Source organism: Pleurodeles waltl, chromosome 10 (assembly GCF_031143425.1).
Source record: "Pleurodeles waltl isolate 20211129_DDA chromosome 10, aPleWal1.hap1.20221129, whole genome shotgun sequence".
NCBI lineage: Eukaryota > Metazoa > Chordata > Amphibia > Caudata > Salamandridae > Pleurodeles > Pleurodeles waltl.
In genome coordinates, this window is record NC_090449.1 from 1079051104 (window position 1) to 1079066062 (window position 14959).

General features: G+C 45.5%; 1 protein-coding gene across 3 annotated transcripts in view; it reads left to right on the forward strand.

The window, feature by feature from the left end:
• Nucleotides 1-14535, forward strand: part of LOC138262277 (protein eva-1 homolog C-like) — a 272791-nt gene extending 258256 nt beyond the window's left edge. For all 3 annotated transcript variants that reach the window (XM_069212164.1, XM_069212165.1, XM_069212166.1), the window contains one exon: nucleotides 12047-14535. In XM_069212164.1, the coding sequence (XP_069068265.1) occupies nucleotides 12047-12438 (392 nt within the window). In that variant the 3' untranslated portion in view covers nucleotides 12439-14535. The remainder of the gene's footprint in view (nucleotides 1-12046) is intronic.
• Nucleotides 14536-14959: the final 424 nt, after the last annotated feature.

Below are 14959 nucleotides of genomic sequence, written 5' to 3' on the forward strand. Positions count from 1 at the left end.
GAGTAATGACTCAGTGGGGGTCCCCGGATGTCAGTAATAATTAATTGACGGTTCCCAGATGTCAGTATTGTTTGAGTGGGGGTCCCTGGATCTCAGTAATGACTCAGTGGGGGGTCCCTGGATGCCAATAATGACTCAGTGGGGGGCTCCAGATGTCAGTAATGATTAAGTAAGGGTTATCGGATGTCAGTATTGTTTGAGTGAAGGTCCCTGGATCTCAGTAATAATCAAGTGAGGGTTCCTGGTTGTCAATATTTTTTGAGTGAAGGTCCCTGGATCTCAGTAATGACTCAGTGGGGGTCTCCGGATGTCAGTGATGACTAAGTAAGGGTTCCCGGATGTCAGTATTGATTGAGTGAGGGTCCCTGGATCTCAGTAATGACTCAGTGGGGGTCTCCGGATGTCAGTAATGATTAAGTGAGGGTTCCTGGATGTCAGTATTGATTGAGTGAGGGTCCCTGGATCTGAGTAATGACTCAGTGGGGGGTCTCTGGATGCCAATAATGACTCAGTGGGGGGCTCCAGATGTCAGTAGTGATTAAGTAAGGGTTCCCGGATGTCAGTATTGTTTGAGTGAAGGTCCCTGGATCTCAGTAATAATCAAGTGAGGGTTCCCGGATGTCAATATTGATTGAGTGAGGGTCCCTGGATCTCAGTAATGACTTGGTGGGGGTCTCCGGATGTCAGTAATGATTAAGTGAGGGTTCCCGGGTGTCAGTATTGATTGAGTGAGGGTCCCTGGATCTCAGTAATCACTCGGTGGGGGGTCCCTGGATGCCAATAATGACTCAGTGGGGGGCTCCAGATGTCAGTAATGATTAAGTAAGGGTTATCGGATGTCAGTATTTTTTGAGTGAAGGTCCCTGGATCTCAGTAATAATCAAGTGAGGGTTCCTGGTTGTCAATATTTTTTGAGTGAAGGTCCCTGGATCTCAGTAATGACTCAGTGGGGGTCTCCGGATGTCAGTGATGACTAAGTAAGGGTTCCCGGATGTCAGTATTGATTGAGTGAGGGTCCCTGGATCTCAGTAATGACTCAGTGGGGGTCTCCGGATGTCAGTAATGATTAAGTGAGGGTTCCTGGATGTCAGTATTGATTGAGTGAGGGTCCCTGGATCTGAGTAATGACTCAGTGGGGGGTCTCTGGATGCCAATAATGACTCAGTGGGGGGCTCCAGATGTCAGTAGTGATTAAGTAAGGGTTCCCGGATGTCAGTATTGTTTGAGTGAAGGTCCCTGGATCTCAGTAATAATCAAGTGAGGGTTCCCGGATGTCAATATTGATTGAGTGAGGGTCCCTGGATCTCAGTAATGACTCGGTGGGGGTCTCCGGATGTCAGTAATGATTAAGTGAGGGTTCCCGGGTGTCAGTATTGATTGAGTGAGGGTCCCTGGATCTCAGTAATGACTCGGTGGGGGTCTCCGGGTGTCAGTAATGATTAAGTGAGGGTTCCCGGGTGTCAGTATTGATTGAGTGAGGGTCCCTGGATCTCAGTAATGACTCGGTGGGGGTCTCCGGGTGTCAGTGATGATTAAGTGAGGGTTCCCGGATGTCAGTATTGTTTGAGTGAGGGTCTCTGGATCTCAGTAATGACTCGGTGGGGGTCTCCGGATGTCAGTGATGACTAAGTAAGGGTTCCCGGATGTCAGTATTGATTGAGTGAGGGTCCCTGGATCTCAGTAATGACTCGGTGGGGGTCTCCGGATGTCAGTAATGATTAAGTGAGGGTTCCCGAATGTCAGTAATGATTAAGTGAGGGTTCCCGAATGTCAGTATTGATTGAGTGAGGGTCCCTGGGTGTCAGTAATGATGAAGTCGCGGTTCTCAGAAGTCAAATGGTTAGGAACACTGCTGTACTCTTTTTAGTCTAGGAGTTTTGTAAGTTGTAGAGCAGGAGAATTACAGGGGGACATTCACAGACTCATTGTAATAGCTCATAGGTCACCCTGGGCACGCGGAGGGATCACCATACTGCAGATCCTATGGCTGTGTGCACTTTTTTCACTATGAATACTAGAGTGATGAAGAATGGTGAATGGGTTGGTATTTAGAGGGCACAGGAGGCAGCCCGGCGAGGCTCCCACACCCGCACACCCCTGAGGCTGGCATCACAGGCCCAGCTCTCAAAGGGGCATGAGGTGAATGATGCCAGAGTGAGAATCAAACCCCAGCCAGGCCTTATGCGGACAGAGTTCTACAAGAGGCATTCCCTCTTAAATATCTGCAAACAAAGGGGCATTGTGATATCCAAACCGCACCAAACCAAGTTAAAAATACAGACTTTCTGATGTCCAAATCTAACCAAACAAAGTTAAAAATACATCCATTCTGGGGTCCAAACTTAACCACACTGATAAAAATACAGCCTATCTGGAGTTCAAATCCAACCACACATTGTTAAAAACACAACCTTTCTGGAGTCCAAACTTAACCACACATTGTTAAAAATACAGACTTCCTGGAGTCCAAAGCTAACTAAGGTTGTTAAAAATACAGACTTTCTGAAGCCCAAAACTAACCATACTTGTCAAAACAAAGGGACATTCTGCAGTCCACACCCAACCAGGAATTATTAAAGTAATAAATATTGTGGGGTCCGACCCTAAACATGTATTGTCCGAAGGCAATGTCTGAGTCCAAACCCAAGCAGGCATCATGAAACACAAGGTCACTGTGGGGCGCAGATTGCAAACCCAAGCAGGCATCATGAAACACAAGGTCACTGTGGGGCGCAGATTGCAAACCCAAGCAGGCATCATGAAACACAAGGTCACTGTGGGGCGCAGATTGCAAACCCAAGCAGGCATCATGAAACACAAGGTCACTGTGGGGCGCAGATTGCAAACCCAAGCAGGCATCATGAAACACAAGGTCACTGTGGGGCGCAGATTGCAAACCCAAGCAGGCATCTTGAAACACAAGGTCACTGTGGGGCGCAGATTGCAAACCCAAGCAGGCATCTTGAAACACAAGGTCACTGTGGGGCGCAGATTGCAAACCCAAGCAGGCATCATGAAACACAAGGTCACTGTGGGGCGCAGATTGCAAACCCAAGCAGGCATCATGAAACACAAGGTCACTCTGGGGCGCAGATTGCAAACCCAAGCAGGCATCATGAAACAAAAGGTCACTGTGGGGCGCAGATTGCAAACCCAAGCAGGCATCATGAAACACAAGGTCACTGTGGGGCGCAGATTGCAAACCCAAGCAGGCAGCTCAAGACGAAGAGACACTGCGGAGCCCAAACCGACCCCGGCCTCCAGGGGCGCGGCTCGGTCAGTAAGAGGGTGCCGGGGTGAGCTTCAGATTTTACAAGAATCACACTGGCGTAGAGACTTCAAATACATTATTGGCATATTTACGAGAGGCTTGCACGACGGAGCGTCATGTTTTAATGCCTCACATCTGTATGACGTCAGCAGAGCCACTTTGGTTGGATTGGACGGCCTCACAGATGTGGAGGTGGGCAGCGAGAGATCAGAGAAGCAGTGGAGAAATAAGGAGACAGCCTAAAGGAGCAACACGAGAGCTAGGTACCCCTGGAGGAAACGTGACTGGAGATTTTAAGTAAACTAAAATGTATAGTTTATCATGATTTGGCCAATGCACCTGGCACAATGTGATCTCAAAGCGCATTTTTGCACTTTATTTTCTAAAAGGGATCTTAGTGTAAGATTCGAAAACTACTTTGCATGGAGGTCTTTAAAGTCCTAATAAGGTCTAACCATTGTTACTTGAGCCCCATTGCTTTCTACACCCCTTTTTTTATTACTATATGCTCTTGTATCAAAACAAATGAGTCAAACCCAGTAACTGGGCCAGGTATATAAATATAGTAAACAATATTTTCGGCCTCAAGGGAGCAGTGTGAGCTTTGGCCCTCATTATGAGTTTGGCGGGTGGCAGAGGCCACCAGCCAAACTCGTACCGCAATCTGACTGCCAGTGCGGCCAGAACACCACCGGCCTATTACGAGTTCACCGCAGGGCAGGTGGGGGGAAGCAGCGTTTCGGTCAGCCGGTCCTGCGATGAACAGGGCTTTAACATTGACACCAGCTCGCAATCAACCCCGGCGGAAAGTTGGCATAATTTGGGCAGTGGAAAGCGTGAGAGGGCTGTCCATGGGAGCCCCTGCACTGCCCGTGCCAAGTGCATGGGCAGTGCAGGGGTCGCCATGGGGCACCAGCACCCCCTTTCCGCCAGCCATTGCATGGCGGGGCTACCGCCATGCAAAGGCCAGCAGAAAGGAGACTCGTAATCCCCAGGGCGGCGTTGCAAGCAGCGCTGCCCTGGTGGATTAAGACCACTGAGACAGCCAGGCTGTCGGATGGTGGCAACCTGGTTGTGTCGGCAGTCTGTCAGTGGCAGCTCTGCCCCAGTCGTAATGTGGAGGCTGGATCGCTGCTTTGGCGGTGGTCTGACCTCCACCGCGGCCCTGGCAGTCTCATGACCGCCAGGTTCGTAATAAGTTCCTTTATCTCTATATCTTGTTCAATCACAATGTAGCAATTTTATTTAGGATATGGTGAAATCAAGAATAAGAATATCTCAAATTATATATCAAAAATGTTTTAGGTGCTCTTAAAGTGATGGTGCAGTGAACGTGAATCATGTGAAAAAAGTGTCATAGTGTTATGTGCAATATATACAGAATTGTGGTTGACAAATAATGATCTTCATAGAAGGCCCCTTCAGTCCTGGGGTTCTGAAGTCACTGTCCACATCAAACAGTAATCCACAATGAATTATGTAGACGTTTCGACCCCTCAGATAAGAACCAATAATAAACAGGGTCATCATCAGGACAGAAGTCTTTGTTATAGGTAACACCTAAAATAGACCAAAAAGATCTTTGTCAGACTCCTAATATATGAGGACAAAGTTTACAATGGGGGCTCGAAAATATCACCTCCAGAGAACATACCCTTAGTAGCAAGCGATGTTCGGGTATGCCATATCTCTTCATTCATACTGTCTTTAATTCAAAGCCTTCAATAGACTTTATCCTCTATTCAAACAATTATATATGGGTATTACCTATTGGTTGACTGTTCAAATGACTCAGCATTTATTCTAAATAAATTAAATGTTATTTTTAGACTCACCCTCATCCTTCGTGTCTACTAAATTTCAATACGTGTTGTGTCTCTCCAGGTAGCGTTTTGTAAATCTTCGACTGGTCTTGTAGTGAATAACGTCTCCCCGGGGATTGAATCCTTAGAAGGATCTAAAATAGGAACCATGCTATCTTTTAGATTTCCTTGGATTACCCACCAATCAAAAAGGGCGTGTGCCCATTCTAAACATACTTGTGTATAGCAGATGACGTGATTCCGATAATACACTGCCGTCCAAGTTCACAGGCAGATCTGTGGAATGTTTGCCCTTGATGCCCCAGTACGTGAAAGCTGCTCATTAAAACTAGTTCTGCCGTCAAACTTGTGCAGCATGCTCTGAAAAAACAGTGATTCACTCAGAAGGATGTTGGTCTATGAAAACCAGCTGTCTAGGACTAATCCACCCTGTGCAAACAAATCGATGGATCTCGTAATCAGAATGAACTCTGTTGTCAACACTCCGCACCCATTTTACAAAAAATGCATATTCACTACAAGGAGTTGGTAACTAAAGCAGAATCTACTGCCAAAAATGTCACTCGGAGGATGTTAGTAAGTGAAACCATAGAAGTCCATATAAACATTCTTTGTAAGCACTAATTAATAATTAAACAACCGATATTGTTCATATCAAACCGATTGCCCATCAAAATGTATCCATTTGGTAAAAATGTGTGTTTCACTGAGAAGGGGGTAACTGGTGGCGTCCTCTAATTCCCACATAAGAACAATTTAAGGAATTCGACAAATACCTTGTATCTAGTGTGTAAAGTATATTGGAAGGAGATTAAACTGCCAGTGAAAACGCTCATTACACTTCCTACGTGGGAGCAGCGTGCGTGTGTGCTCGAATAAAGATTTAGGGGATGCATTGTAACAGCGAGCTTCGTATTTCACAAAAGAAAGTGTAGACCTCCTGGCATCTCTCACATCTTCCTGCGAAGTGCTCTCCAAAATAGATTCAAAGGTGTGTGACGTCAGAGCGACACCTGCCCCCCCCGTCCGGTGTTCATCAGGGAACACCGGTGCCGCAATAATGCTGATCAGTCTCCATACAAGGAAATATTTTCCATTTCTAGTACACATGGCGGGCTTCCATGCTTTCTACATTCACCACTCAGAGAAGTGCATGCTCGTCCAAGCGATGTCAGACACACAGAGGCTGCCCCTTGAGGGTCCCGTGCGAGGAGTCTACTGCTCGTGAAAGAGAGTGCCCATAATTCTGTAGGTGGGGGCTCTGTAGCATCCAACTGAGAGGTACCTGCAGGAAGCGGGCTCTCTATATAATGTACACAATTGATGTGCACTGTGCAGAGAGTCCAAGCAACCCCGCCTTGGAATCCAGAGGTACGAAGTAGACCACCTAATGCTCTACTTTTAATGGTAGCTTGGTCAAACAGTTAAGGTTATCATGGAGATGCGCTAAGCATTTGTTGCTCTCACAGTATCAATAACTGTGGACACACACTCAACATCTGTATCTGGTGGTGGCAGGCTGGTAAACACCAGTCAGCAACCATGCCAGGGTTGTTATGTTTCGCAGGGGACACCTCTAAAGTGCCCTGTGGGTAGATGGTATAATAAATCAAGCCCTGGCACCAGTGTGGGTTTATTATTCGGAGTTGTTTGATACCAAACAATCCAGTATTCAGAGAGGTCATCGTGTAGCTGAGGAACTCGTAGTGACCAGTGTCCAGCACATGTATTTGCTATGGCTTTCCTGTACACTTACTATATCTTAAGGTTTTGTAAAGATACAGTAGGGGCACAGTTGCTCATGCAAACATACGTCCTCACATGCATTATAGTGCACCCTGCCTTAGGGCTGTAAGGCCTGCCAGAGGGGTGACTTACCTACAGTGCGTGCAGTGTTACTGGACAGGGCACTCTTGGTGAGTGCCATGTCCAGTTTACAATTTTTAAACACACTTCGGCAGGCACTTGCAATGGCCGTCAGCATGAGGCTGGTGTTGGGCCTCCCAGAGTGTCACAATTGGTGCTGCAGCCCTTGGGGCCCCTCTTCAGTATCCATGCCCTAGGTACCAGGAGTACCATTTACTAGGGACTTACAAGGGTGACTGAAGTACCAAACATTGTACAGTTTTGGGGAAAGAGATCTGGCCCTGGGAACCTGTTTAGCAGGGGCTCAGGGCACTTACAATTTTGAAACCACATCATTTTCCAGGCAAAAAGTGGGTTCTAACCATGCAGAAAGAGGCTCTTTCTCACAGTACAGTGGAACCAGCATCAAACAGAGATGTTATCACAGATGAAAACAGTGAAACTACCACTCAGAGCCGTAGATGCAGTGCTTCTGTCTGCCCAGCTGCCGCTCTGCTTACTGGAGATGGAACTGGTGTCCTCAGCCAGGACAGACGCCTGAAATAGACCAATCCTGGGCTCACCATGACTACTTGTCTTGCTGGTTGATGTCTAAGGAAGGCCTCATTATGTACAACACCTTTCACACAACCTGTCTGTAACTATGAGGGGTGTATGCCAATGTCAGAGCCTGGTTCAAGTCAATGCGCTTTTCACTGGTAGTTATAATCAAATGTAATTGAACTATCCATCTTTGGTCATAACCTTATGTCATAACCTTATAGTTAAATCCATTGTGGGACCTTCCTAGCTTCCCATGTAAACGTTTTAAACATGCCGTTCCCCACTAATGTCCCAAAATGTTCTTGCTGTGTCTAAAGTTATTTTAAATGAGTTGTGAGTTAAATTAAAACTTCACTTATGAAGTTTGGCAGAGTTAGGAAACTCCACATTTTCCAAAGCAGATGAAGTTTCCTAAATTTACATGAGGTAAGTTGTATCCTTCCAGGCCGTCCTGGAGTGATGCTTTCTTCATGCAGAATGTCCCAAGTAGGACATCCTCCAGCAAAACAATTTTGAGTGTGGAGGCTGAACATCCTCCATCGGATGAAAGATATGTGGGAGGGAGGGCTCTGAGCTGAGGCCAGCTAATGATTTTTTAAAAAGAACTTAATTAGCTTTGCTCTTCATAAAACTTCAACAGTTTAGAAAACTCTCGAAGCAGCCTACTTTGCACTCCTTTAAATCCAATTTAATTGATAAGATATAAGGTTTATTGTGGAAAGTTGATTGAGTGTGCTTTGATATGTATACATATATATATATATATATATATATATATATATATATATATATATATATATATATATATATATATCTTCAAACACTCCCTTGAAATAACAGGAGAACCAGGACACCTCCAAAATACAGTATTCCTTGAATTAATTTATTCCAGCATGAAACATGTTTCATGCTGGAATAAATTAATTCAAGGAATACTGTATTTTGGAGGTGTCCTGGTTCTCCTGTTATTTCAAGGGAGTGTTTGAAGATATATTAGGGCTTCTCGGAGCCCATCCATGACCGCTGTATGAGCTCCTGTATTCCGGGACTTGTGTTTGGACTATATATATATATATATACATATCTTCAAAGTATGTGTATGAGGAGTTAGGAATATAATATATATACATGTCTCTACATGCACTTACAATTCAATATTCTATCCTCAAAATTCTTGAATCAGAGTATGTATTCTGGGGCCAGATAGATAAATAGATGGATGGATAGATAGATAGATAGATAGATAGATAGATAGATAGATAGATAGATAGATAGATAGATAGATAGATAGATAGATAGATAGATAGATTTAAGCACTGCAAGCAAACATGTAGGCTGGTGTTCAATGACTGAGAAGAAAGTATCTAAGTCGACTGACTTATAAACCTCACAATGCTTTGTGTCCTCTTTCTAGCACTGCATAATTTAAACCTTATATAGACAGAGTTAAGGTCTGAAAATTGACTCATTTTCACACTTGCTTTAAATACTCTGTACTTTTTAGTGAATTGAAAAGAAGATGGCTTGCTCAAAGATTGTTTTCAAATTAAGATGGTCTTCCCAATTTATAATTCAACAACATTAACAGGAAAAAGCCAACCCGTGGTTCCGAAATAATAACTTATTAAATCATCGCATCTTCAGAGCTTATAAATAACTTAGTAGATAAAGTCCTTTTGGAGTAAAATTAATACAATGTATGTGACCAATCGACAGTGATGAATTATATAGGTAAGTACACGTAGGTCAAATAAGAATGGCGTAATGAAAAAGAGATTGTAAAGGAAAAGGGAAAACATGGATAAACCAAGAGATAGAACATAATCAAACATTTTAAAAAAGGACTGTAATTACCTACATTTGCATACATAATAAGAGATAAGAGCATTATAGAGACATTAGATTCATAACCATCATAATGGCTTTCAAGGTTTATTAGATAGAACTATAGTGTAGCTACCAGTGCTGATTCACAATTGTGGTCTGGCAGCTCATTTGGTTAGGACTTAAAACTTGTCATCTAACCCTTTCACGGTGCTGCCATGTGTATTGGTGAATTTTACTAAAAAATCTATTGACATCTCTGTGCGCATCATTTCACAGTTATAATGCCAATTCTCTTCTGGCTGCAGAGCAAGAATTGTCACTGTAGCACGCAGTCAACAGCTTGAAAAAACCCTAAATTATTAAGGTTTCAAACAATAAAACCATATTGTGTCTAAGAGGCACTGCCTACTGCAGTCGTGGCTCGTACTTCGCAGGGGCAGCACACGCATGCGGGGGGGAGGGGAGATAAATACAAAATAATAATAATTTTTAAAAAACACCTCCTCTGCCGCACGACGCTCCATCCGTTCTCCTCTGTCTCCTAATGGCTGCAGGCACAAGCTCCCAGCCTGCCCTGCGGCCAATCCTGATGCTGCTCAGAGCAGCGTCAGCGCGCCCAGCCAGGGCGCTCCCAGGCAGACTGGGAGCCTGTGCAGGCTCTCTCCAGCGCAGCAACTGTGATGCTGGCCTGGTGAGAGCCCAGTGCGCACATGTGTTTGGGAGGCCCGAGATGGCCGGACAAACACACATGCACTCTGAGAGAGAGCGCTGTACACACCACTCAGTGCACGTAACCCCGTGGCCCCGCCCCTTTTCCCAAAACACAATCATAAACACAGTTTATGATCGTGTTTTGGGAAAAGGTTTGCAGCTGCCGCTGCTGGCAGGGGGGCGTCGCTCCTCCGCCCTTATGGAGGAACCGCCCCTGGCCTACTGTACTACATGTACTCTCCAACTGTGTGCGCACCCAAAACTTCTTACCGAGTGCCAGATCTCCAACATAAAGATAATCTAAGCAATTAATACCTGCTATCTAAAGATGCTTGGAGACAAGACCATATATATCATTAGACAAAAAAGTAAAACTGATGCTGCTGAAAGATGGGAGGTGCGATTATTCTGAAGCAGGGGCGTCGTGTGGTCAGTGACTGGGGGGTTGTGAGCTTCATATTTCCCAACAATTATTTTCAATGGGATTTAGATTTCGGTGGACTGAATATCTGTGACGCAGTAACCCATCCACCGACTTCTAAACGAGACCCTATATTATGTTAAACTACATTATACCACAGGCAGGAGGTATGAGAAGGTCTTCAGGGGGAGTAAAAAGGAATGCAAATTGGTAGGGGTACTAAATGGAAGAAACCACAATCTTGTGTAAAATAAACAACATTTTTGAAGACTTTCAAGAGGGAGGATGTGGATGTGTTTTCTCCGTGTGTATGTAAATAAATCCTGGTGAAGTCCAACAAACACTTCACCATACCAGACTTAAAACGCCTGCACCCAACTATTTACCAGAAAATACGTTTATTTGGGGGGTGGTAATGTAACACTCCAAACACACCCCTGAAGCTACACCCCTGATTCTGTAGGAATTGTTGGCCACTCCAATCAAACAGCTCAAAATAGTATGAATATATGTGTCTTACATACTACAATGCTCTATTTGTAGATTCCAAATACAGTTTTTAAAACATTTTATGGTAGCCTACCATTACTGAAGTCTTGTAGTAGGTAATTCTGAAAGCCCCTTCCCATTGCTGTGTAATTTCACTAATGTAAGTGTCTGGGAAGATAAGAGTCCCATTAATAATGTATTTTAAGGGCCTCAGCTGTCAGTGTCCTCAAGGTGAAGACTTTAGTTGAAGAAGTTCCCATAGGATGGGGGTTCACCAAAATGTTGCCTCATGTTTTGTCTCAAGCATTGGCTGTTTTGCATGGAGACATACCTAGACATTAATGTGTGTAATGAGGTCTTTCTTCTCCTTGGGGGCGGTGCAGAGGGGGCACTGTTCAATAATTGTGGTGGTGGGGCCAAGAGGGAGCAGGACAAATGGAGAGCCACCGTGGCAACCTTCTGCTTCCCTCTGGCCCCCAAACTCCACCACTCACCTGGGGCGCGAGGGTCTGCTAGTTTCTGAAAGAAAACATTAGTGCAGAGGGTGCTAACAACATTTCCCAGGTATTATTGCCCTGACAAAATGGTTCAGGCAATGTATTTTTTATGGAAGCTAATTTTACTAAACAATTAAACTTTAGCTTGTTCACTAATGCTTGTGGCGGTGGGCTCAGTGATGCCCTCAGCAGTGTAATACCCAGGTTTGGTACTGCTTGTGGTGGTGAGCTCAGTGCTGAGCTCAGCAGTGTAATAACCAGGTTTGGTACTGCTTGTGGTGGTGGGCTCAGTGATGCCCTCAACTGCGTATTAACCAGGTTTGCTAATGCTTGTGGTGGTGGGCTCAGTGCTGGGCTCAGCTGTGTAATAACCAGGTTTGGTACTGCTCGTGGTGGGCTCAGTGCTGGGCTCAGCAGTGTAATGACCAGGTTTGGTACTGCTTGTGGTGGTGGGCTCAGTGCTGAGCTCAGCAGTGTGATAAACAGGTTTGCTAATACTTGGGGTTATGTCCTTCAATGAATAACAGTAGTAAGAGATTATGGACCTTGATTCATGGGATCGGTTCCACCATCTTTAATCACTCTTGTTTCTCTGCAGGTCTGCCGGAGAAGGTTGGGCTGTATTTTCTCTGTGGTGTGTCTGTAGGACTGGTGTTCCTGCTCTGCATCTTCATCCCTAAAATGGCATTTATTCAGGACATTCAGAAGGTGTTTATGGGTCCAGACCTGGGCAGCAGCATTCAGCTTAATGAGCTGAAGGCCTACCATGGGAGCGAAGACGAAGACGTCAACCACTACGACAGCTCGTCGGATACGTCCTTCCCCCGTCTGATCCGCTCCTACCGCACCTCCACCAACATCTTCAGCCCTGAGCTGACCGCAGCCCTGGAGGAGGTGACGGATCCTGGGACTAAAGCCAAGGATGACATCTGGATCCCCAAGGACTCCAGCCCCTACGCCATCAGCAAAGTCAAGTCTGCCACCAAGTGAACAAGAGCGAGGTCATGGCCGACAAGAGGAGTAGGCTACCGGCCTGGACCTCGCTACCGTCTCCAGCCTGGGAGTCTTATCTTCTCATCCATGCCTTCGATCACAGTTGTAAACCAAATCTATTTTCTATTAGTGACTGGACACTGCTTCATGAAGGCTGCTTGGGATCAGAACAGTGTTGAGGTGTATAAGACAATTGTTAAAGGGCAGACAGTGTATTGTATGTCTAATGCAGCGTGCAAATTCTACAGTAACCTCCCAGAAAATGATTATTGTCAATAATGTAGTTCTGCTTTATTGTTTTTTTAATATAGATTACCTGGCATACAATACGTCCCAATCCTGATCACAATCTTGATGTGTCAATTGCAACCTAATCCGCTCCATTGCTGCACATATCGCCTTCTTTTGTAAAACCCTTAATATCTAGTGCTGGAGGGGATGTTTTTTTTCTTCTTTTAAGTACCTAGAAGAATGAAATACACCTTTCCTGCTTCCTGCAGTGGTTTGTGAACCACTGCGATAGCGCTGGCCCGGACACAAATCACAGGCAGTTTTTGGCTCAACTTTTGTGCTTGGCGCAGGTCTTGGCATAGGGCCCTTTTCTGATTGGTTGAAAGAGTGGCCAACTGCATTGTTGAAACAACATGCTTGTTTAGCATTTCTGATTGGACACCCATTTAGACAAGGGTGGCCCCTCATTAAGGGCTCTGCCCTCTCCCTTTTCCGAAGCATGAGGATGGTGTGTCAGGCTGAGCGAAGGTCAACCTGACAGGCATTCACTATATGAAGGTCAGGCAGCCAGGCGCTTTACAAGCACTAATGTTCAGGCCCCTGGCAGTGTGAGCCAAGATTTGTTGGGCTGAGCACTTCACAGCCCCCAGGGCGTGACCTAAGGAGCCCAGGAAAGGCCTGTGAGGTCCTCCTCCTCATGACGAGGACGAGCATCACTAACGTGATCAAATCTCAGCGCTTCAATGCACCGGGCTCACTTTCCATCAGTGATGCCTCGTTACAGAGTGGGGTGGAATCCCACTCCACTCTGTGAGGAGCTAGGAGTGGGTCCTCCTCCTATTGGCTGATATGAGAGGAGGCAGTGAGATATATCCAGCTGTCTCTTCCTTCCCCGAACCCTCCAGGACCCATCAAGTCATTTCAGATTCTCCCTCCACCACCAGATGCCAGCCCAGCAGCCCAGTAAGTGCTTGTTGAATGTTGGATGTTTGTGTGAATGTATAAATGTATGTGTCTCTGAATGGTGGGTGTATGTGTGTGTTTGTAAACAGATAGGTGTGAGTCAGTGTGCATGTCAATCAATCAATATTTGTAGAGCGCAGCTACTCACCCGCAAGGGTCTCAAGGCGCTGCCCACCCATGTGGATGGATAGGTACGAGTATGCGTGCGCACCTGTGAGTGCGTGGGTGGGAGTGAGTGTGCATGTGTGTGCCGCTTGTGCCCCCCACTACTAAATTAGGGACCGCGACCACATTTAGTCATCCAGCATGAACACAGGTTATTTTCTGTATTCAGTTGTAGAAAACACACTTTTCTCTTCCTCACCCATAGTGGAAATATTGCCAGTTTTTCAGAACAAGATGTGCTCTGGGTGAATAGTTTCACCTATCCTTGGTCTCCTCCATGCCCCACTCTCCTCTGCCCATAATGCTGCTATCTTTTTGTCCAGCTCCCTGTTTTACATCCTCCTGGAAGCTGTCACTCTTGGGTGGCTCAACATCTGTTGTCATTCAATTTAACCCCCTTGTTTTATGTTATAAATGTATACATAATCTGGAATGGCACCACTGTGCTCTGGTCCCTGTCTCCATCTCTTAACTTCTCATTCTTCTGGCTTCACTCATTCCTGACTCCCTCTCAGGAGCCTCCCATTCACAAACCATCTGCATGACATCCACTCACCTCTCCTAATCCTCAGTCCTCGAATAAAAGTAGTTCCACTCACTTTTGCCTCTTTCTTAGCTCTGCAGCCAGACCATGGTTTCATCTTCCCAGGGTAATATTACTGGTGTGCATCACACGCCACTATGGATAAAATCTGTACAAATCTATCAGACTAATAAACAAGCATTGGAAAAGTCAGTAGGTTTCACATTTCTAAGGTGAATGTACAGCTTTAAGTCACAAACACCTTGTGGCAGAGGCCACCGAGAAGCGATGACGTACCAAATTGATTGTAATTTAAGCAGGGGTGTAGTTTTGGGGAGGTGGGACAACCCCCAGGTAAATACATTGTTCGCTTGGTAGTTCGGTTTGGGGGCCCAGAGTCGGATCCGCTAAGTGTGGGTTGGTTTTTCTGCTATTCTGATTTCACTGAGTGGATTTAACTTGTTAATTTCTGGATCAGGAACTTAAACATAGTTAGGTCCAGATTTCCAAATATTTTGCATGGGTGTGACCGTGCAACCAACCATGGGTTTTGACGCAAGCCCATATTTACAGGGGCTACAAAGGTTTTGGCCCTAATTACGATCCTGGCGGGCTTGAGACCGCCAGGGTTGCGGT